Source organism: Poecilia formosa, unplaced genomic scaffold (assembly GCF_000485575.1).
Source record: "Poecilia formosa unplaced genomic scaffold, Poecilia_formosa-5.1.2 Scaffold505, whole genome shotgun sequence".
Classification (NCBI taxonomy): Eukaryota; Metazoa; Chordata; class Actinopteri; order Cyprinodontiformes; family Poeciliidae; genus Poecilia; species Poecilia formosa.
The window spans coordinates 80,764-103,756 of NW_006800444.1; the positions used below are offsets into that span (position 1 = coordinate 80,764).

Sequence of the window (22,993 nt, forward strand, 5' to 3'; positions counted from 1 at the left end):
AACAAAAATGAAACGCAACAATGTGGAAATGGATTGGAGGTCCTCAGGTTTGACAAAATCCCTTCAAGTTTCACTGAGAAAGTGCTCAAAATAAAAAGAATCTTATAACATCAAGTTATTACATCACAGCAACCTGAAGATTATAATTACCTTGGAGAATAAACAGTATATTTTCCATCACTAACCAGCATTAAACTTCACGTACGATATGAACATGGACTAAAACTGGTTGGTTCTCTAACTCAGACAGAAACAGAAGCTGGAAGACTTGAATTGTGGGAACCCTTTAATGTTTATAACTTAACTATTTAGAAAAATTATAGCAGTTTTTGTGAAAAAAAGAAAAAAAAACATTAAATCCCAAGAAAAGTTAAATGTGTCTCATTTTGTTCATGTATCTACGGAAGAGGATTAGTGCCACTGAAAAAAAGAAAACAATTCTGACTTTAACCTTTTGACATCAAAAGTCTGAATTTTGAGATTAAATTCAGAATTCTTACATTTTTTAAAACATTGGCCCTAATCTTCCTCCATATATAATCCCTCTAATTGAGACAGAAAACAAAACAGCACCAGCTGTTCTGTTCTGTAGCTTCATCTTGCTGTTTACGGTAGAGCAGCGCCCTCTGCTGGTGTATTTTTTTTTACTTCTGTCTGGTGGTCAGCGATGGGCATGGGCAGCATGGCGGTGGGAGGCAGCTGGAGGCAGCTGGAGGGCAACACGCTTCCCCCTCTGGTGGACAGGAGGGTGATGTCGCTCCACAGAGCGTCAGCCAGCTGCGTCTGCTTCACTATCAGCTGCTTGCACTGCTGGATGGCGTCCTGGTCCATCCGTCTCCGGTGGTCCTGGAACTGCTGTCTGCCCTGCAGGAACACAAACCGGATGTTGGGAGCCGATCCAGCACCTTCCTGGGTTTATCTCAAACCTACTGCTACGTTAAAAGGTAAAGAAAAACCAAATCAAAGCATAAAATTGTCATTTTGGTCGCAGATGATCAATTTATCAAATAATATTTTTTTGTCTGTGAAGATTCAATTTAAGGAAAATCTGGATATTTTTTCAGCAATGCAATCTTTGGGTTTCCACATCAGTGTGATGTTGGCACGCCTATGGCGGCCATCTTGTTTGGCAAATGTGTCTTTTTTGAGTTTTGAGTTTCATGCCTCTGGTAAGGTGCAGACCCGTTACGTGAGAAATTATTTTACAGAAAAGCCAAAATCTACATCAAGCTTAGGTAAAAACTGAGGAAGTTATTTAGATTTTTTAAAGTTTGAATCAACCTTTTCTAATGCACTACTTCAAAATATGTAGAAAAAAACTGTGAAGAGAAACACAGCTAATATGGTCAGCTGTTACCTTGCACTTGCCCACAGTAGCCATGTTTCCATCCTATTGTCATGCAAACCTTGAGTGACTGAAATTTTTCATAGTTTTGTGCCTCTGGTAAGGCAGAAATGATTCACCTCATGTGTCCATCGCCCAGTTAGCCAAAAACCATGTCAAGCTAGTGTGGAAACTGTTTTGCAAGATGGAGGAACTTATTTAGATTTTTGCCTTTTTCATCGACTGTTTCCGAATGTGGATTAAAAATCGTTTCTGGAAACATTTTTTAATGTAATCTGTGTGACTGACTATTTTCTTCTGCCTGGCGTTGAGTTTGGGCTCCAGCCCTTTCTTCTGCTCCCACAGACTCGTCATATTGAAGAGACTCTCGTTGTTGTTCTTCATCTCTGCCGTCAAAGCCTCCAGCCTCTCCTCCATCTTGGCCTGGATTTTACAGCAAACGTTAGCAGAGGTTGTCTTAGCAGTTTCAGTTCCTAAATGACAGAGAGAGGTTTTTATTTCTGGAGAACTTGCCTCCCATTCTTTCACCTCCTTGGCTTGAACTGATTCTATGTGCAGCTTCTCCTGCTTCAGCTCCTCCAGCTTCCTGCTGCCCGTCATCATCTGCAGAGCCTCCAGATCCACCAGCCGGCCGAACTTGGTCATCTGCAGCTGGTTGAAATCCCTCTCCAGCTCTGCATCGACACGCCGTTCAGACCGACAGTAAACATGTTTCTGCTTCCTGAGCGCTAATAGTTCACCTTGGATCTTGGCGTTCTTGTCCCTGTCCTCATTGATCAGCTTGTTCCTCTGCTGGCGAGCCACACGGTGCAGGTTCCTCTGCTCCACCTTCTCCGCCTCCAGCTGGTGGAAGCGCTGCTGCAGCTTGTGCAGCTCGGTGCGGTACAGCATCAGCGCCTCGCTCAGGTCAGAGGGCATCGAGTCGTTGACGAGATACGCTATCTGGTTAGGAAGATTAGAAACAAGTACAGAAATAAAATAGAGAAAATGGACAAAGAAAAAGATTAAGAAATGGTCACAGATAACTAAAAATTTACCATGCCGAATTAAAGCACTAAACTTAATCATTAGCTTTGCTAAAGCAGAAGCGCTACAACAACATGCTAGTTAGCTAAAGTTAATGCTAAAGCTTTAGCTAATGCTAAACATAGCCAAGAGAAGCGGCTCCATCATCCATCAGCAGATGTTTTTGTGCGTCAGATTTATCAGCCTACCAGAAACATCATATAAAGATTGTGCTTGAAACTTTGGTATGTGAAAAAAGCCATTAAAAGAGTTACAATTTTTAACGCATTAATATCTTTGTAATTAATTAATCATAATGAATGTGTCCCGGCCTGAATCTATTTATATTTTATTGCTGCTTTGCTTCCATTGTTAACTAATAATTTTTTTTTTCTACTGTATTTTAAAAAAAGAACCAGTTTTCTTTTGATTGGATGATTTTATCTGTCTACTTTTTGTCACATCAGTGTTTAAATATGAAGAGGAAGAAAAAAGATTACTTGGTTTTTAACACATTTTTCAAATATAGATCTATAAAACAATGGCTCTTAATGAAACTGTCATAATGTCATGTTTTCTTGATGAAGCTTTTCTGCACCTGATGCAGCCGGAGAGGAACCACCACGTCCAGTTCGTTCATTTTCATCTGCTTCTCCTTGTTGATGAGCTCCATGTCGTCCTCCAGCGCCTTCCGGCTGTTCTTCACCACTTTGGTCTGCAGGTACAGAAACCAAGACCATCAGCAGAGCGTCGCAGAGACGCAGCAGAGCTGAAGGCGGCCAGCGCTGACCTTCTTGGTGACCAGGTCGTTCTCCTTCCTCAGAGACTCGATGACCCTCTTCTCCTCCGTCAGCAGATCCTCCACATCCAGCCGATGCTCCCGCAGCTCCAGCGTGCTTTCAAACAGCTCCTGGTCGCAGCCTGAGGCAAACAGGGACAGGACGGGTCAGGGCGGAAAATGAAAGGTTTGAGGAGCTGAGGTTTGGAAAATCTGGATTTATTTTCCACTGATTAGCTCCTTGGGTTCATGGTGATGTCAGGGCGGCCATCTTGTTTGACAGCTTATATTTATTTGGACTTTGAATTCAGCTTAATGCTACGATTAAGTATTAGAGCCAGGCAAACCTTGTGTTTATTATATAAAAGTCATATGTATGACAGCAAGTTAGTATTTTAGATATAAAAATAAAAACGGAGGAGGACATTTCTGCTAAAACTAGAAAGTTTCTGAGCTCCAAAAATGGAAAATCTGCTCGAATGAACTCAAACGTTTGGACCAATCTCAGAAATTTTCAAGAAAAACCAGAACTAACAGCAGAAAGGTTTTGACTTTTATTGACAGGTTTTACATAAAAAAGTAAATTCCTGCCAAAAAACTGAGGAAACAAGAAAATTGTTGAAAAAAGTAAATTTCCGAGTTTGAAAAGTCAAATTATTTTTATCTCGGATATCAGAAAATGCATGTTTTTTATATAACATTTCATGGACAAACCTGAAAATGAGTGATTTCTTTTGGCAGAAATGGTTTTTCCCGCTGAATGTGACTTTACATTCTGGAGGATTTTGAAACGGCTCGTTTTCCAGACACACAGAAACATTAATTTATTGCCAAAAACCAATCAGTGTGTTTTTAGAAGCAGTTATGACCAAATGAAAGTAAAAAACATGCAAAATATGAATTTTCACAATACGTCCCCTTTCATTTTAAGACTTTGTTCTGATTTTGTCCTAATTCAGTTAATATTATGACGATATTCTCCGTCATACAACTCACAGCAGGAATGACTGAACTAAAAGCCACTTGTTGGAGATATTTTGTGTCATTTCTTTTTCTTTTTCAGAAAAGAAAGCGAGAAGAAAAATAAATCGGTTAAAATCATAAATCTGATTTGATATGAGAAATGGTCAGAGTAGAGAAAGGTCAGAGGTCGTTTTGCTGCTGACCGGGGGGACAAACGGTGTCGTCGAAAGGAGGTCCTTCCTCCTCAGACTCGCTGCTGTAGTCTTCGTCAGACTCGCTCTCAGACTCGGAGCTCTCGTCGCTGTCTTTCTCTTGTCCTGCAAACAAACCGGGGTTAAGATGGACGCCTGACCAAAGTGAATCCAGCAGCTCCGCCGTTCCCGTCACCTTCCTCTCCGGTCGTCTCCTTCTTCTTCACCCGCTTCACCTTCTTCTTGAAGACTTTGGTGAGGAAGTCCTGGAACAGGTTGTTCTCCCCGAGCGACGCCTTGAAGGTGGCGGCCAGCGCCTTCTCCCTCTCCTGCAGCCTGGCGATGTTTTCCCTCTTCATCTCCAGAGCGTCGCTGTATTCGTCCAGCTTCAACTGGAGCAGCAGAAACAGAGGCAGACACTGAACATCTCTCTGCTTCAGGTAACCAACTCACCTGGGAGGGAGAGTCGGTGCTTTAAGGGTTAATGTGAGTTAATTCAGTAGAAAAATAACATGTTAGGGTAGTTTGAGCCGGTCGATGAGTTAGTCATTTATACTGAGGTTTATTAGAATAATGGGTTAATTAGTGAAATTATATTAAGTGAGTTAGTCAGTTATCGAGGTAGTTAGTTAGTATAAATTATAATATTGAGTAAATTAACTTAAAATAATTGAGTAAGAGAGTTAAAGCCAGGAAAGCAGTTAGTAATGAGTTGGGGAGAAGTTAGAGTAAATTTATTATAATTATTTAGTGAGTCACCTAATTTGAAGGGTAAGCTGTTAGTTAGTTAGTCAGTCAGTTAGTTATAATCTGTTTTAATTATTTAGTAAGTGAATTACTGTGTTATTATTTATAGGATTAGTGTAAAAATGATTTAATAGGAACTTTTCTGAGCATTTTGGCCGACAGGTTAGTAATTAGTTAAGATGAGTGTTAATGGATTAAGTTAAGTTAGTTTTTTAGTTAATTAGAAGTTATTTAGTTAGCGAGAGAAACTGTAAATTAGTTGGTTGAGATGTTTGTGGGTAAGTTAGTAGGTTGGTGAGTGAGCTAATAAATTACATTCTTAGTGTGAATAATTTACCAGGTGAGTTTATTAGTTATTGATCGAGTTAATTGGGTCATTAGTTAATCAGTTACTGTTTGATTTTCTGGTTGAAGTAGTGATAATGGGTTAATTAAGTTCACTTGGTTTAAATATGTCAGCTGATGCGTTAATGTGACTTTTGAGCAGAGAAACAAATAAAAAGCAGGAGCCAGAAAAACAGTTTCAATAAAGTTTTTTTCTTTTTCTAGTTAAGAAAATAAACTTTGGGTGTTTAGGTAATTACCACATATTCACATTTGTTAAATTAATCTTACTAACTCAGTTAATTTAATGAAAACAAACATAATAATGACAAAAATAATTAGGTTTTATAGTGGAATGTCATTACAACTTAAAATGATGGGGCTAAGATGTGCAGCTTTCATGTATTAACAGTTTTAAGTTATGAAAACTTGATATTTTTCAGTTTTCATTATTTTTAAACCAGCCTGGTTGTGTTTTCTTCACCATCATGTTCATCTCCTCCAGCATGAAGCCGTCCAGCTTGTCCTGCAGAACGCCCTCCCTCTTGTCGAACTGCTTGAGCAGCAGCATCTCCTGCACCAGCGTCAGCAGCCGCAGGTCGGCCAGCTTCAGCTGGCTGTCCAGCTGCTGCTTGTTGAAGTGCAGCTGCAGCAGCTTCTTGTCGAACTGGCAGACTGAGCTCTCCATCTGCAGGGAAACACACAGAAGTCAAACGTCCGGCTCTGTTCTCCACTCAGGCATTAAAGACGGACCTGGTGGAGCAGACAGTCCTGCTCATGCAGCAGCCGGATCTCCTCCTTCCGCTGACTCTCCTCATCCTCGTCATCAGAGACCTCTGCTGGAGCCAGGTAGCACTCCTGCTCTTCCTTCTCTCTTTCTTTCTCCTCCACCAGCTTCATGTCTTTCTCCAGCTGCTCCAGTAAACCCACAGAGTCGTCGTCCTCCTCCAGATGTAAGGCCTTCATTCTGTTTGAGAGGAGAAACATAAATAAACCGAGAAGATTGTTTCAAATACAATCTGAGAAAGAGGATTCTCCTTCAGTTTGAAATAAATCTGCTTTAGGAGGGAGATACACATTTATTACTGCATTTTAATTGTATATTTGATATATTTTGTTCACCAATTAGTGCATAAAAACAAACATTACAGGTAGAAACAGAGATATTCATCTAAAAAATAATCAATTAGATAAGCAGAGAAAACAAATAACAAAAACCAAACACATAATGGATACATTTAGAAAAAGACAAAACCCAAAGCTTCTGCTAATTGTTGTTATTTAGCTGGACTGAGAGCAAAAATGTCTGTTTGGTTGCAGAACTCTGGTGTAGCGCTTTAGCTGTAGCTTTAGCAGTGCTAATATTTATGACTGGTGCTTTGGCACCACTAACGTTTTAGTTAGCAGTTCTCACCACTGACACTAATTTACTTAGTTGCCATATTTTATATTCTCCAGACTGGAAATATGAACATCCTACTTTGTGCTAAAGACTTTAGAGGGAACCTGCTATGAATGATTCACATTTTGCATGTTTTTATGCTTCCATTTGCATCTCAGCTGATCCTAAAAACAATCCAAGCACTTAAAAAAATCCCACCCAGCCGTTTTCTAGCAATATTTTAATGTTTTTTGGTGTCTGGAAAATGAGTCCTATGAAAAACCTCCTGATTTTAAGACCCCAGCCCGTTACCTAGCAACCCAAGTTTGGTTCCAGCATGTTTTGTCAGCTGGTTTTACCGCTGTATATGCTTTACAATGGCTGCTGGAAAAGACAAGTGTTCTTTTGTTGACTTTCCATCAAGAAACTACTTGCTGCATTTTTGTTGGTTGTGCAGGAGGCTCCACTCCTACTTTTCAAAGATGTACAGTTTTATAATTGCGCATCTGTTTGAAGCCATTTTCATGTGTGATTGTAAGCATAGAGTTTATTTGGATTTAAAGTGACACAATGCCCTAAAAGAACTCAAATCTCATTGTCTAAGAATAATTTTGTGCAGAAAATGTAATGAACATGTTGTGTTTAGGCCAAAGACTTATCCTAACCTGCTCAAGGAAACATAATAGGTCACCTATAAATATTTTTTATTTTCACTGTCCCCTCTGGTCCCCCTTTAGATCCAGCCCTGCTGCGTACCTTTCCTGCCTCAGGGTGCGGTATCGCTCCAGCGTGGCCTGGCAGACCTGCAGCTTCTTCTCCGGCATTTCTTCGGGCAGCATGGAGGTGGGGGGGGGAGACGGCTTGCGCAGGTCGGCAGGCAGAGCAGGATGGACATGGTGGAGCCGCCGGACCTGAGCCTCCATCCACGACACCAGCTGGACCTTGATGTCTCGCACCGACACGATCTGCTCGTTCCTCTCATTCTGCGTCTCATAGATCTGGGGAATAAAAGCTCAGACTCAAATAAAGAGCTCAAATTAATGTTAAGAATAAAAATAAAACATTTATCTAACAATAAAATATTGAAAAAAACAAACCTTATTGTAAAAAACTTATTGGGATCTCGAGAAATTTCAGCAAAACAATTTTTCAAAATACCAGAGGAAACATAAAAAAAGCCATTTAGTAATTATAAGAGGTTAGATTTGTTTTATTTTGATTAATGAGAAGAGAATAAATTATTTTTGACACATATATAAAAGCAAAATTAGTTTTTTTTTAAAAAAGATGTGAATTATTGAGAAATGTGCAGCTCATTTCCAATCAGAAATAAACTTATAAGCTAAAAATAAAGGCTCGTAAACTTTTCTCTCAGTGAAATTCAGGCACTTTTCTAAGTTTTCAAACTTTTCCAGAACCTTATTTTGGAGACAAAATTATATTTTAATATATAATATTTTTATTTAAAATAAAACTGAATTATTTTTATTTAAAACATTTAATCAATTAATTACTTAATATTTTAAGTAATTAAAAATTATGTCTAATAATAAAATTATCACAAATAATAGTAAAAATTTAAACAACCTAATGATTCATATTTTACTATTTAAGTTTAGTAAGTAGTAAAATGTGACGATGAAGCTGTTTTTGGCACCAATGAAACCATGTTTTGGCTCATAAGCCGTGTTACGGTGCGTAAAGATGAAGTTTGAGTGTTTTTGTACGTTTTCGTTCAGAGCCACCAGCTCTTTCTTCTTCTGCTCGGCGTTCACCCTCAGCTGCTTCCCCCTGATGAAGTCCCTGATGTCGTCTTTCTCCTCCTGAATGGCCTGAACCTGCACTGGGTCCATGTAGTTCTCCTCCGGCTTGTCAGCATAACTGAGACACCAAAAAGCAGATTTTTATCAATAAAACAAATATAAATACAGTGATTAAAAGGGGCAGCATTTGGCACAACTTGCCATTTTGTAGCAACATATTTAATGTTACCTACAGTTACTATAAAAATGCTGTATATATCAAATATGACCGAAAAAATTTTGACTTTGTAATTTAATGCCTTGAAACTGGGCCTCTGTCTCTTTAAGAAGCTCCTGCTCTTTCTGAAGCTCCGCCTCCAGGAAGTCATCACAACATGGCTCCTCTTCAACCCTTAAACAACGTTTCTACCACCGTTGCTCTGAGCAGCAGCTCCTGTAATGAGCTCAGCAGGTGTCTGCTAATTGCTGCTGCCTAGTCTGAAGGAGCTGGAGGAGGAGGTGAGCCTTGAAGGTGGGACGATGTGAATGGGTGTCATGGAGATTTAAGGATTTCTCAAACATGCATAAAAGAATCAAATGTTATTGATGAGGAAATGACATTAGGACAGGATGGGAAGCTGAAAAAGAGGATTTTACATAACACTGGCCCTTTAAAGTTGGTTCTTGCAGCTCTGCAGTAAACAGACAGAAGCAGAAACCTGAATTTTGACTCACATCAGGGCCCACTGCTCCTTCCTCCTCTGTATTTTGGCTCGAGCTTCCCCTGCTCTCTCTGCAGCCTTTCGGAGCTTCTCCTCCTCCCGGTCTCCCAGTTTGACCTTGGCTTTGACGGTCGTGGAGGGCCGCGGTATCGGCTTCTCTACAGGGAGAGAGAGCGTTACTGCAGGCTGAAACGTGGAGATATAACCTTCAGCCTGACGATACCGACCCTCTGCTGGACGGACGTCTCTGGACGGCTCCGATCTGAGCCTCCTCCGGTCCGACATGCCTTCTACGGCTACGCTGACCCTGCGGTCCACCTGAGGTTCGTCTGGGGTTAAAGGCTTTGGGAACGCTGAGAGAGGGTACTTGGAGACTTTGTGGTTGCTGCGTATCGCTGAGACAGTGATGAGGTCGACCTGAATGGAGCTGTCAGACCTGAAACACACAGAGCTTCAATCATCAAGTGTTTTTATGTGTGATCTAAATGTGTTTTCAAACTGATTGGGGACTAAGATGGCAACATTTGTTACATTTTCTCCTGCTGTAGTTCACATTCCCTTTGCACAGAGTCAAACCAACCAAAACCTTTGAGCAACCTGTTCCCCTCCTCGCCTGGTGGGGGCGCTGCTCCATAAAACACTGAAGGAAACGACACAAAAACCTCTGAAAAAAACAATGAGCACGACTTCCTTCTTCTTGAAATGGAAACAAATGGAGTGGTGTCAGATTTTAGCAGCTGTTTCTCAAGCTATTTCTCCCACTAGGTTAGTGTGTTTGTTTTGGTTGTATTTACCCAGAATGCCCTGCTCCGTTTCCACTTCCTGGTTTTGGAGCGGTCTCCGGTCCGCTTGGTGTTCACATGTACATTAAACCACACCAAGAATTCACTTCAACTGAACCCAGACCAGAGACTGATTACGAAATCACACCCCACAAAACGAGCCGGACTTTCTTGACAAATGAACTGGAGTCGGATTAAAGCAAACCGAACTGAGCCGGTGTGAACACAATCTGGACTCCTTAACAAAACCAAAGTTGTTTGTTTCCCAGTGATTTTTCCAGGATGGTGCTGGTTCTGTTTGCGCACCAATCCTTCAGCTTCTTCAGTGCGATGGTGCTGTGCTCCTGCTCCCAGGCCATCTGCTTCCGGACCTCCATCATCCTCAGCGCTTTCTGCTTCTCTGCTTCTTCGTAGAACAGCTGGTCCACCACCAGTTCCTGGACAATCATAAACCCAGGGAATCTCATGTAAATCAATAAAAGCCGTGGAAACAGGTTTAAAGCTGACCCACTATTCTTTCTTGAACAGATCAGGATAAGTCTACGGCTTAGTCAAAACATGCAGATTCATTTTCATTTTGCACAAATTTATTTTTAGATAATGATATTTTAGTCTGTTAAGGTCAGAATGAACTGTTTTAGAGCGACGCCCCCAACTCGCAAATAAAAATGGCTGCAGACAGATGAACAAATTCAAATCTGAAAAGTGTGGTGTGCATTTGTATTCAGGCACACCACACTAAGCCCAAAATAAAATCTAAATTGGTCCTTAAAGGTGCTATCTTTATATTTCTGTGATAATTGTGACATTTTTGTGTACATTTGTTTAGTTCTGTGATATTTGGCCTGAAGCCGTCTCAGTGCTGCCCTCGTTGTGTTGAAGGGTGGTACTGCAGCTGAATTCTGCTGTTGGTTCCAGTACCTGTGGCTTCAGCTGGACGTGCTCGATCAGACTTTCGTTGTCGCTCTGGACCTGTTTGAATCTCTTCTGAAGCTCCAGCAGCTCTTTCAGCATCTCTGCTTCCTTCTGCTCGGCCTCCCGGCGTAGGTTGTCTTTCTCCGTCTTCTGCTTGGCCGTCTCGATGCTGGGCGGAGTGAAGGTGGAGGTTGGCTCAGAGACAAACAGCTACCAGAGCTTCTTCAGGGTTTAAAACTCAGAAATCAAGAAAATGTAAATAAACGACACAGAAAACAGCAGCGCCTCCAGCTGCTGCTCTGTAGTTAGAGGGTTAATATGTGAGCAATAAAGCTACAGTAATATGCTAATATCATAGAGTTACCATTCTCCATCATTAGTATCCTTTTAGAAAGTACTTTCAACTAAAACGTGTAATAAATTTGGTAATTTCACATTTGTTTTAAATCAGAATAAGCTTTATTAGCAAACGTTGTGACACAAACCAGCATTTTTTCAAGCACTCACCGCACAGACATTCAGTTGACATATTTAAACTTCAGAGGGAATAAAACAGGAACAGTAAGTGTGACGTTATAGCCAATTATTATTTCTTAATAAAGGAATGTTCTGTGTGCAAAATCAGCAGCAACATTAGCAAAACACAGCAACTGTAAAACTGAAAGCATGAGTGAAAAGTTTGTTAAAAAAAATCACTTCCTGAAGCAGAAGCTGCACATGAAAGTGTAAAAAAACGTTTAATCCTGTTGAGGGCGATACGTTATGCTGCAGCACATCCCTGCCAGAATGCCTAGGTGGGCCCCATGTGGGGGAAAGGAGGGTTGATATATGGGTCCCATATGGGTTTGTCCGCAGGTTCCACGGTGGTCCCATATGGGTTTGCCCATATAAGGCCAAACCCATATGGGACCCATCTGGTCTGCCCTCCTTTTGCCCACATGGGGCCCACCTAGGCATGCTGTGTCACAGACTCATGGTGGGTGTCAAAATGGTTGAATTTACCATGTTAGCTTCCACTAAATACCATATTGCTATAGCACTTTAGCATTAGCTTCTGCTAATTAGAATGATGGTAAAATACTTCAGCATTAGCTTCCACTAAATACCATATTGTGTTTTAGCATCACCTGAACTAATGTTTATGGATAGCAAAGCTAACATTTTAGTGAAAAGCTCCAACACTGGAAGCTGATAGCTAAAAAACTATTCAGAAAAGCAATGATCTACTCAACCATCCCAAGAAAAAAACAAAAAAAGATAAACAGGTTAATTTAAACTCACCTGTAAGCTCCTGGGTCTTCGATGTCCAGAGCAAACGGCTCGGTTTCCAAACCCGCCTACATTTTAGAGGAAAAAGAGCAGCACCTTTCATGTTGACGTCCTTTATTTCATGGCTACATGTTCATTCATCAGATGGAGACCACAGTATTAGTAAATGCTTCACTTTGTAAGAACATCATGAAGGAACTGAACCGACCCGAGGTGAAGGAATCCTGGCCACTTTGTCCAGGGTTTTCTGCAGCTCTTCGGGTGGAAGCAGGCGGAAGGAGAAGATGTTTCCGTCGTCTCCGGCCGTCAGCACAAACAGGTCGTCGAAGCTGCAGCGCAGGTGTCGCAGCTGTCCGAAGTGGTTGTCATGGACGCTCAGAGCCCAGTAAGCCTTCATAGAGGTGAGGTTGTAGTCTTCAGGCTGCAGAAAGTAGACCCTGATGGCGCCGGACTGCATGCCGCAGAGCAGCAGCTTCCTGTCAGAGCTGGTAAACATGAGGGAATATCATCAGAAACACCAGAGCAGTGCAGGAAAACATCACCATGGACCCTGTATGGAGGCTGTAGGAGTGTAATGAAGGTATTTAAATGTTTTATTTAGGACAAAAACATGTTTTTAATTGTCAGAGTTGAGGTTCTGGAAACATCTGCAGCTCTGAATAATCCAGAAGAAAACGCTTCTGCAGAACAGAGAAACATTTCATTTGTTTTTCCGACTGGTAGTCCGGTAGACTTGGTTCGATTTGAGATAAAAACTTCAACATCTGTCCCATCTCCAGCTGCTGTGGTTCCTTCTCGCTGCTCTGAGTCAAACCCCTCCTGGCCTGTGGGGGCGCTGAAGGAAACAACACAAACCCTCTGAAGAAGACACTAGCAGAAGCTAATGTCAAAAACACACAATTTCGCAATTGTGGCGTTTCCAGTTAAAGCCACACGTGAATAAGTTTGTTTACACAATATGTCATCGCCATCATCCTCTTTCCACTTCCTGTCGTCTTCTTTCCACTTCCTGTCGTCTTCTTCATCCTTTCTGCCAGTAGAAACATCTAGTTGTTGATCATGTGACTTGTGATTCAGTTTTTTGAAATACAACAATTTCAATACAGCTGAAAAGCCACCTGGTCTGACCGACAAAACGTGTTACTGAAAAAACGTGTTTATTAGGAAAGGGCGCGTTTCCATAAAGCAGATTGACTTTCATAATTCCAATTTGCACAAATATATGGTAAAAGGAAACAGAGACACTAAAAAATGTATAAAACAAAAAACAGCTGTGTGTAGAAACCCATATGGAAGCATAAAAATGTGCATAATGTGAATTTTGCGTCCTACATTCCCTTTAATAAATGTTGATCAGTGGTGCTGTAAAGCCTGACCTGAAGGTCATGGAGCAGATCGGGTCGTCGTCGGCGTCGTTGACTTGAAGGAAGGCGAAGGGTTCGTCCTGTCGCTGCGCGGCGTCATCATCCTCTTCCTGATCCGCTGACAGTTTGCAGTGGTACAGGAAACCAGCGTCGAAGCCTCCCTGCAGGACCAATCAGATGGTTCAGGTTTCAGCGAGTCAAGTTACGACTTTTTAAAACTTTCTAATGCCACCTTGAATTAAATGCTCCTGACAGAAAAGTCATGTGAGCAAAACACAACAGTGAATAATCCTGCTACAAAAACATTTTAAATATATTTAATATCAACTTACATTTTTAATGAATTTAAGACATTTTAAGGCCTTAATTTTAGATGCAAATTTAAGACTTTTAAGGACGTGCAGACACCCTGAGTTTTTAGCATTTTACCGTCGCTGATGCATCATCAGTCTGATTTATGAACTGCAGATTAAACTTGTTGCTGATTTAATCCAGAATAATTAGAATATGAATCGTTTTGATCCGTTTGTACCATTGAGAGCCAGAACTGTCCCGGCTGGGAGTAGAAGCCGCAGCAGAGGGGACTGGGAGGGCTTGGGATGATGATGGGAGGCAGCTCTTCCTCCTCTTCCTCCTCCTCCTCTTCATCAGGAACCATCAGACCCGCCTTCTTCAGCTCTTTAATCTTCTCTTCTCGCTCTTTCCTCTTCTTGTCCTTCACCGCCTGCCGTCTTCTTATCTCCTCGTCTCTCTGAAAACAGAGTCGGATCAGAACCGTCCCACGGTGGATCAGAACCTCCCTGTGGTGGATCAGAACCGCCCCGCGGTGGATCAGAACCGCCCCGCGGTGGATCAGAACCTCCCCGTGGTGGATCAGAACCTCCCCATGGTGGATCAGAACCTCCCCGTGGTGGATCAGAACCTCCCTGTGGTGGATCAGAACCTCCCCGTGGTGGATCAGAACCTCCCCGCGGTGGATCGCAGCAGCAAACTGCTGGTTTCCACACCTTGATTTTGGACTTGATGCTCTTGAACCTGAAGGTTCTCCTGGACACGTTCTGGAGCTGGAAGGTTTTGGTCAACTCGTGGTCCTCCATCTCGGGGCAGGGAACCTCCACGGCGTGGCCGGTCTGGCACAGGATGAGCAGCCGGTTCTCGCTCTGAAACAGAAGCTTTCGTCAGCAGGAGCGTCCAGCTGCCACAGCGGAGCAGCTGAGACCTACGTGGAAGTGAGGAGACCACTCCAGGGATTTGACTGGACCGGGCACCGGGATGAAGCCGATGGGGCTGTACTTCTCACCGACCGTGAAGAAGAAAACGGTGCAGTCTAAACTCTGAACAGGAAGGAGGAGATTTAAACACATTAAAACTGTCTCTGTAAACATATTTCTTCATTCATCCAACACAGAGACCTGAAAACAGATTTATGAGACCCGACAGTCAGGAACCTAAATGGTTCACAAAGTGATTGTTGTTACCTGGATGGATTTGCACCTGTCCTGTTCAGTCTGATTTAAAGCTGCAATAAAACCTTTATAAAAAATATATTTTTTCATATATACTTGTTAAAACTGTCACCATGTTTAATTGTCTTGACAGTTTGTCATGAGACAGATGATCTCCTCCCTGTGTTGCTATTGCACCAAAAACAACCAATCAGAGCCAGGAGGCGGGTCTTAGTGCTGTCAATCACCTCATGTTTGTGCTGCTAAATGTGTTAATGGGGGAGAAACAACTTACAGTTACAGGAAAACTGTTTATCCAGCGTTATAACTAGTCTTAACATTCATAATATCCTAATGAAGATCATTAGGATGCTCTGAAGGAGAACAGCTCTGGCTGTCTGTCTTCTGTTGGTAAATCACCCAAAATACTGATAAAATAAACAAAAGATTGTGATTATAATTGCTAAGCTCAGGGGGGTTTAATGCTTTTGAGCTGTATTTTCAGTTTCTGCATTAAACTGAGCAGATTATTTTTAATGGCCCTCATCATTATTTTTAATCAAATCGCTCCATTTGGCCCTGAAGTGGAGCTGCTGACCCATCAGGCGCCACGTTTGGCTCCGTCTGGACCGACTCACCCCTGTGGCCAGGATCTCTCCGTTCCGGTCGTACGCCACGGCGGTGACGGGGGCGTTGTGGGGCTTGAAGGCCTGGTTGAGGCGCAGCTCGACGTCCATCATGGGGCCCCAGCTCTTCGTCACGTCCTGCAGCTCCTGAGGGTTGAACAGCTCCAGCAGACGCACCACTCCGTCCTCAAATCCCGTCACCAGCAACCCACCGCTCTGGTTGACCTGGCAGAAAACAGAACCAGTTACTGAGGGAGTCGCTTCTCTGGCGGTTCTAGCATTAATGGGGCCCCGGGCGGGCCCCTCCTTCTGCTGACCCCCTAAAATACTGTTCAGGTATCTAATAAAATATGAGTGAAATATTTATTAAAATTAAAAAAAATGGAAACATGGAAATTAAATTTATTTTAACTTGTGTTATTCAAGTTAAGGGCTGTTGATGCTGATGGCTCCTGTAGCAGTCTGTATACAGGGGATCTGAAGAACCCTCTGACTGAAGACACTCAGAGAAAATTGTCTATAAACTGCAACATCACTAAATCTTATAAAGTATGTTTTCGTCCAGTTTCTAGTGTAAATATCTTAGAAAACTTGAACTAAAACAAAACTAACTTGCAAATAAAGTTTCAGAATGATATGCAGCTTATTTTAGACCCATAATTCTTTAATGTGGATTTTTTTTTTAAGTTCTAGTTTTATTGGCAGATTATTTCACTTATACCACGGGAAAATGTCTTGTTATAAATTAGACAAATATGCCAGTGAAACCAGTACTTTAAAAAAAACTATCCATTTAAATTATTGTTGGCTTCAAACAAGCTCCTATGTCTTGCTGAAAAGTATAGATACTTAATGTCTTATTTTAAATATTAATACTGTAAACTAGGTTAAAAATACTTCCTAAGATTTTGTTTGTTTTTTTGCAGTGATAATTTGATTGTTCTCTATATTCAGCTTCTTGTCCATCTCTAATCTACCCGACGACTGCTGAGTCATCTGAGTCTGACTTGTGCAGGAAGTCTGAAGTGAACAAATGAATGGTGAGAGAACAGATCCCTGTGGTGCTCCTGTGCTGCTGAGCACCTGACTAGACAAAACCCTTCAGTCTCACTAACTGTGATATTTACTCCCCCCTTTCTGATGCTGCCCTGAGCCACTGCCCATAGCACCCATAGCTAAAAACATGATAACTCTCACCAGCAGAGGAGCCCAGCAGACCATGGTTCCCCCCTGATTGAAGTGGCTCATTCCAACTTCTTTATTAGCCACGAAGTCAAACACTCTGACTGAACCTGAACAGAACAGAAACAAGCAGCTAAAGCTTCTGTTTGACAGTTTTTGTGTGTTTTTTACGTTGACATTCGGTGCGAAGCGACGTTGGGCTCACGGTCCAGAGTGGTGGTGGCCATCAGGTGGGACTTTGTGGACACGTCCATGCCCTGGATCGCTCCGGCATGGAAGGAGAACAGACACTCTGGATCAGCAGCCTAAACAAAAACAGACTGTCAGGATTCAAGTTTTGATCAAAGTAATAGCTGAGGAATTAAAATAAAAGTTCAAAAAGGTTTTTATAGCAGATATTTAAACATGGATTTAATTTAAATGGAAAAAAATGACTGGATGGACTAGTTGGGACTAAAATGTTACCTACGCTAACCCTAAAGCGCTAATCATAATCATTAGTTCCGCTAACGCTAATGCGCTATACCAATGTGGTATTAGTGGAAGCTAATGCTAAAACTTTAAATTCTTATAGTTTCAGTTTCATAGTTGTTGAGTTTTGCTGTGGGGCTTGAAAACAAGCAGGACATGAGGAGATTTTAAAATGTTTCCGTTCTGCATCGATGCTTTCTGAGTACAGGACAACCAACTTCAGCTCCTTCAAAATAAGAGCATGGATATAAACATCTAAATACTTGAAGAATTCTTAACAGTTGAAAAGCAAAACTTCAACACAGACATTGAACGTTATTCAAATGGAAGTTTCACAAAACAGCCAACAAAATTAGCGCTTTAAAATTTAAATATGTTTAGGGAAAACTAAGAACGCTAAACGTTTTTAAAGTTAGCAAAAGGCTAAATATAAAGTTAGCACTCCTTTTAGCGCATTAGGCAAATGGACGGACGGACGGATAGATGGACTCACGGTGTTGGTGAAGGACAGGTCCAGTTTCCAGATGCTTCCGTTTGAATCCTGTGAAGCAACAGAGACATTGAGGACTGAGTGGACCTGAGTGTTGCCATGGTTACCGTGGTTGCCATGGCGGTGCGGTCTGACCTGAGCGAACCACATGAAGGAGTCGGGCACGTAGGTCCGGACCACGGAGGTCAGGCAGACGTTGTAGCCGACCAGCAGCTCGTTGATGGGCTCCAACTCGAACCAGTGGCTGCTGCTGTCGCTCATGGTGGCCATGTTGATCTTCTCAAAGTCCCAGCTCTGCAGTCAGAGACGCAGCGTCAGCCGTCTGATCGCCCCCTGACTGGGTTTACCTCCACGCCCTGTTTACCCGCACGGCTCCGTCCGCACCGAACGTCATCAGCTGCCCGTCCTCCAGGGTGAAGGGCTGGACCACCCCGACGTGGCAGCTCCGCCCCTCCATACGCGTGATCTCCACCCGGATGGTGTTGCCCTCCCACAGCAACAGGTTGCCCCAGTCTGTGCCCGACATCACCTAACAGGGAGACACACTCTACTTGAAGACGTTTTCACCATCCTAAATAATTTGTTTAAAAATGTTCATTACATTTTTTTTGCACAAAATCATTCTTAGATAATGAGATTATAACCTGCTCAGTTCTGCATTTTGATTTGCTTTAAGGCACCTTGTCTCTTTAAATCCAAATAAGTGGCTGGTTAACATTTAACATTTAACTACACGTCCTTGAAAAGCAGAAGTGGAGTCTCGTGCACAACCAACAAGCATGCAGCAAGTGGTTTCTGGATGGTAAGTCTACAATAAAAAACTTGTATTTTCCAGCAGCCATTGTATAGCCCCTAAAACCAGTTGTCCAATCAGAACTCAGTTGCTGGGTAACGAGCTGGGATCTTACAATCAGGAGGTTTTTGAAACGGCTAATTTTTCAGACACCAAATCAAACAAAAATAAATTTAAATGAACTTATTGCCAAAACCACCTAGATGGTGTTTGTAAGCGTTTGAGCCGTTTTCAGAACAATAGAAGCCCAAATGGAAGAACAAAATATGCAAAATGTGAATTTTTCATAACAGGTTACTTTTAAGGAACCAAGACAAAATTCCAGGTTTTTCCAGGTCCTTCCAGGAGCAACATCCTCACCTTTCCATCAGGAAGCTCCACGTAGCCCTCAATGTCAGTCGATGCGGTTTTCCCAAAATGTCCCATGATTCCTTGCAGTTTGAGACCTGTGAAAGTTTCCGCCATTTTCCAAAACCTGACAGAAAGAAACAAAACATCAAACAAATCAAATCTGGATCGTTGCTGATTGTTGCTGGGATTCTTCCAGCCTCAGAGGAAAACAGAATTATTTTCTAATCTGAAGTTAATTCTTTGTTTGCTTATTGAAAGTCGGGGCTCTGGAGGAGCTGCAGAGATCCACAGTTTTTCCAGTCATAAAAATCTGCAAACTTTATTGAAATCTGTGAAAATCTTCCTGTATCTTTTAATCTATTAATTTTCTATAACTTGGTTTTTAAATATTTGCATTAGATTATGAATTATTTTGGTTTTTCTTATCAAAATAGCCTGTGTTGTCCTTTGAAAGCCACCTAGAGGCAGAAAGCTGAACTGCGCTGTGAGCGGGTCGGGTCTGCTGCGTACTTGATGTGTCCGGAGCCGGAGGAGGTGAGCAGACCCGGGATGTGTGGGGAGAAGCTGACCCGGTACACCTCCTGGGAGACGGCCTTGCAGCTCAGCATCACCTCCTCCTGCCTCCAGTTCCACACCGTCAGCATGTAGTCGGGGGCGCCGCCAACGCTGGCCAGCAGGCTGCCGTCCGGGTTGAAGTCCACGAAGCTGAACATGCGCTCCGTTCCGCCTGCACACGTTCACACTGAGCACCGAGCGCCGCCACAGGGAGGATTATGGGAAAATATGGACATGTTTACCTCTGAGGATGCGAAACGGCCTGAGTGAAGGATATTCATAGATGATGATGAGAGGATTTTTTCCTTTCTCTGCCACAGCGAAGGACCCTCCGGCTGGATGAACCTGAAAACAGAGAAGAACAGATTAAGTTTGGGTTTTTAAAACACGACGTATCAGGGATGTTGTAGATCAGGGGGGCCCAAAGTGGGTCCTGGAGGCCCGGCATCCTGCATGTTGTAGTTCCCTCCCTGGTTTAACACACCTGGATCAAATGATGGCCTGTTAGAAGGCCTCAGAGGAACATTGACAAGCTGAAAAGGTTGTTACTACCACCAGGGAGAGAATAAAACGTGCAGGAGGCCGGGCCTCCAAAACCCACTTTGGGCCCCCCTGTTGTAGATAGAAAGAAAAAGAGAACAATTTCATCAAAAATCTGTCATTTTGAGATTTATCTCAAAGGTTCTTTAGAAAACACTTGGAAATTTATTATTTTCAATTTTATGAAACTCAGAACATTTCCAAAACTAAAGAAAAGACTGACTTTTGGAGTTCTGAAATGTTCTTGTTTTTTTCTAAAAAAAAATTCTGAAATTAATCTAAATTTTTTTTTATTTTTTAGCTGAGAGATTTCTTTATTTCTGAGATTAATCTCAACATTTCGAATTGTTGACTTTTGAAATTTCCAAAAGTTGTAAAACTGAAACTTCAAAGTCTTTTCTAGAACATTTCTGAGATTAATCTCAGCTTCCAGCAAATTTTTTACTTCCCAGACTGAGAAATTTCCATTTTTTTTCTCGAAAATTTGAGAGATTAATCTCAAAACATCAGACCAAATTTTTCAACCAAATTCTAGATTTTTGGCATAAATGTAGTTCTATATTTTCTATCTGAATGGCCCTAATACTCCGTCGTTTTTTCTGTATTCCACAGTATTTTGGGGGGTGAAAACTGTTACTGGATTCATGACTAAAGGTCCAGAAAATAAACGATTGAATCGTTAGACCTGGGAATCCAGAATGGATTAATTTCATTTTAAGATTTAAGATACTTAAAAACAGAACCATGTGAAAATGTGATTTTTGTTTTCTAAGTTAAAACATTTTCCATCCATAAGAAGGTTAACATGTTTTAGTTTCCTGACCGCGATGCCGCCGATTCCTCCGCCGCTGCAGGAGCGCAGGTACGTCTGCTGCCTGGTGGGGATGTCCAGCACCACCAGCAGGTTTCCTGCGATGAACAGCAGCGTCGTCTCGTCCAGCAGCCTCAGGTTGGACCTGCGACCGCTGTCGTAGCCGAACGAGTGGCTGGAGGAGCGAAGGAGTCAAGGAGGAGAACAGGAGGGGGTGAGGAGGGGAGAGGAAGAGTGGAGAAGGAGAGAACAAGGAGGAGGAGGAGGAGGAGGAGGAGGAGGAGAGGTGTTCCAGATGGACTCATGATTCATGAACATTAACCTGGAAAAACTGGACAGATTACTGAGAGAGATTTAAATAAGAACAGGAAAGAAAGAAAGAAAGAAAGAAAGAAAGAAAGAAAGAAAGAAAGAAAGAAAGAAAGAAAGAAAGAGTTTTTTACAGTAATTTCTTAATTATCTAGAAAAATTAACCAAAGTGGTGTAAAGTAGCAGGCAGTGTGTGTAGTTATAGTAGTAGTTACTGGAGTAGTTGTAGTTTGCTCTGAGTTGTGTGTGTAGTTATTGTAGTAGCTGCTGTTGCTGCTGTTTTAGTTGTAGTTTGCTCTGGGCTGAGAGGTGCGGATACGAGAACAGCAGCAGGTTCTCTGGGATCTCTGAGTCGGGGGTGATGGTGGCTCTGGAGTGCAGCTCCTCGTAGTTGTAGAACGTGTCTTCAGACACGCCGTTCTTCAGCTTCTCGCTGGGCTCTTCAGCGCCGCCTCCTGGGTCACGGAGGGAACATCCACATTCACACCGTTTTTATCACATTATAGGAAACAACAGAGACTGTTTTCAACTATCTTCACATCACTATTTTTATCACCTTTGTCAAATGCAGATTTTAGCTTGGATAGCTTTGCTCCGTAATAAATTATTATAGAAAATTGCTGAAGTTGTATTAGTGAAAATTTACCATAGTCCTAATAGGTAGTCGTAAAAAAAGCTTGTGTTGGAGAAGTTGGGATTCCAACATGGCGACGGCTAATAGCCATTGTTTTTGTAGCTGTAGGTCAGAAATTCTTACTTCTGAATCAGAAAAATCAACTGAACCCAGATTTGAACTTCTCCCTCGGAAAGTCTCAGAATTTTTCAAAGGCTGGCTTGAGATCCAATATGGCCGCTCCTTTCATTAACAGTGAGCTTTTACTGACACCCTTGTAATGTGTATAAAAATCAAAGCTACATGTAGCGCCTGCAACTGTAAATTAAAGAAAATTAAAAGTTGCGCTTGCTTGTAAAATGATCTTCAGTGGCTATTTGAGCATCGCCATATTGGAATCCCGTGTGACGTCATTCCCATCTCCGAGTTCAGATTACAAACGGAACAGCAGTAAAGCCAGATTATTGGGTAATATAAATTTAGCATAATTACGAAGTGTCCGCAGCAATTTAACAGTAAAAAACCAAATAAGTTAGTATTTTAGCGTCACTGTTTACCTTCTGTTGCTTGGTTAGAATGAAGACGGTACCTTTATTTAATTAAATAAATATGTTGTCAAAGTAACTTTTTGTTAAAAGTGTGAAACGGTTGGGACGCTAAGAGACAACAACAGAGTCTGAAGTACCTTCAGTGTGTTGCTGTGTGGAGGACGATGTGTTTTCAGCCTGTTCACCTTCTTCACTAACTGAACTTGCGCCTTCATTCGGCATGGTTTCGTTCCTATAAGAAAAAAATTAAATAACAAATTTTCAAGATTTCTTAACCTATGAAACTAAAAATATCTATTAAAAGCTAATTTATTTAGTCGATATGTTTTTTTTTCTGTCAGCCGTTTAAAAATTATAGATAAGCTCTCGCACTTCTCCCTGTATGTTGACGCGTTGCCAGGCAACAAAATAACGCAATTCCATGCTTGCAAAGCATTCTGGTTAATGTAGTTCTCCACGAAAAAGACTAACCCGGACACTGAAACCGAAAAAAACTTACATAGATAAAATAAATAAACCAAAATTGCACTTGATAAAAACATTCTAAACACAACACAAATGTTTTTAGGTTTTAATTCTTACCTTTAACCAAGATAACAAAGTCTGGTCCTGTCATACCAGCTAAAATAAAGATACATAATTGGGAGAAAAGGTGGAATTCGGCACTTTTATTGTTATCTGGGCGCATTTTAGAATATTAAAGCGTACAAACAAATGACAAAAGTAGAATG

At 41.8% G+C, this 22,993-nt stretch overlaps 1 protein-coding gene across 1 annotated transcript; it reads right to left on the reverse strand.

Moving 5' to 3' along the window:
• Positions 1 to 268: 268 nt before the first annotated feature.
• cfap44 (cilia and flagella associated protein 44) lies at positions 269 to 22,942 on the reverse strand. Its single transcript, XM_016664690.1, has 34 exons — positions 22,400 to 22,942; positions 21,421 to 21,556; positions 20,805 to 20,967; positions 19,684 to 19,786; positions 19,397 to 19,613; positions 18,896 to 19,010; positions 18,107 to 18,271; positions 17,878 to 18,036; positions 17,746 to 17,793; positions 16,987 to 17,086; positions 16,797 to 16,891; positions 15,612 to 15,824; positions 14,752 to 14,862; positions 14,536 to 14,688; positions 14,061 to 14,279; positions 13,541 to 13,689; positions 12,373 to 12,649; positions 12,177 to 12,232; positions 10,902 to 11,064; positions 10,287 to 10,417; positions 9,426 to 9,634; positions 9,212 to 9,356; positions 8,462 to 8,615; positions 7,491 to 7,732; positions 6,107 to 6,320; positions 5,838 to 6,041; positions 4,479 to 4,674; positions 4,295 to 4,408; positions 3,141 to 3,271; positions 2,949 to 3,065; positions 2,086 to 2,287; positions 1,859 to 2,019; positions 1,634 to 1,768; positions 269 to 864 (listed from the first exon to the last, which is right to left on the reverse strand). Exons 1-34 carry the CDS (start codon positions 22,482 to 22,484, stop codon positions 607 to 609), a joined length of 5,340 nt encoding a protein of 1,779 aa, XP_016520176.1. The 5' UTR covers positions 22,485 to 22,942; the 3' UTR covers positions 269 to 606.
• Between the last annotated feature and the right edge of the window lie 51 nt (positions 22,943 to 22,993).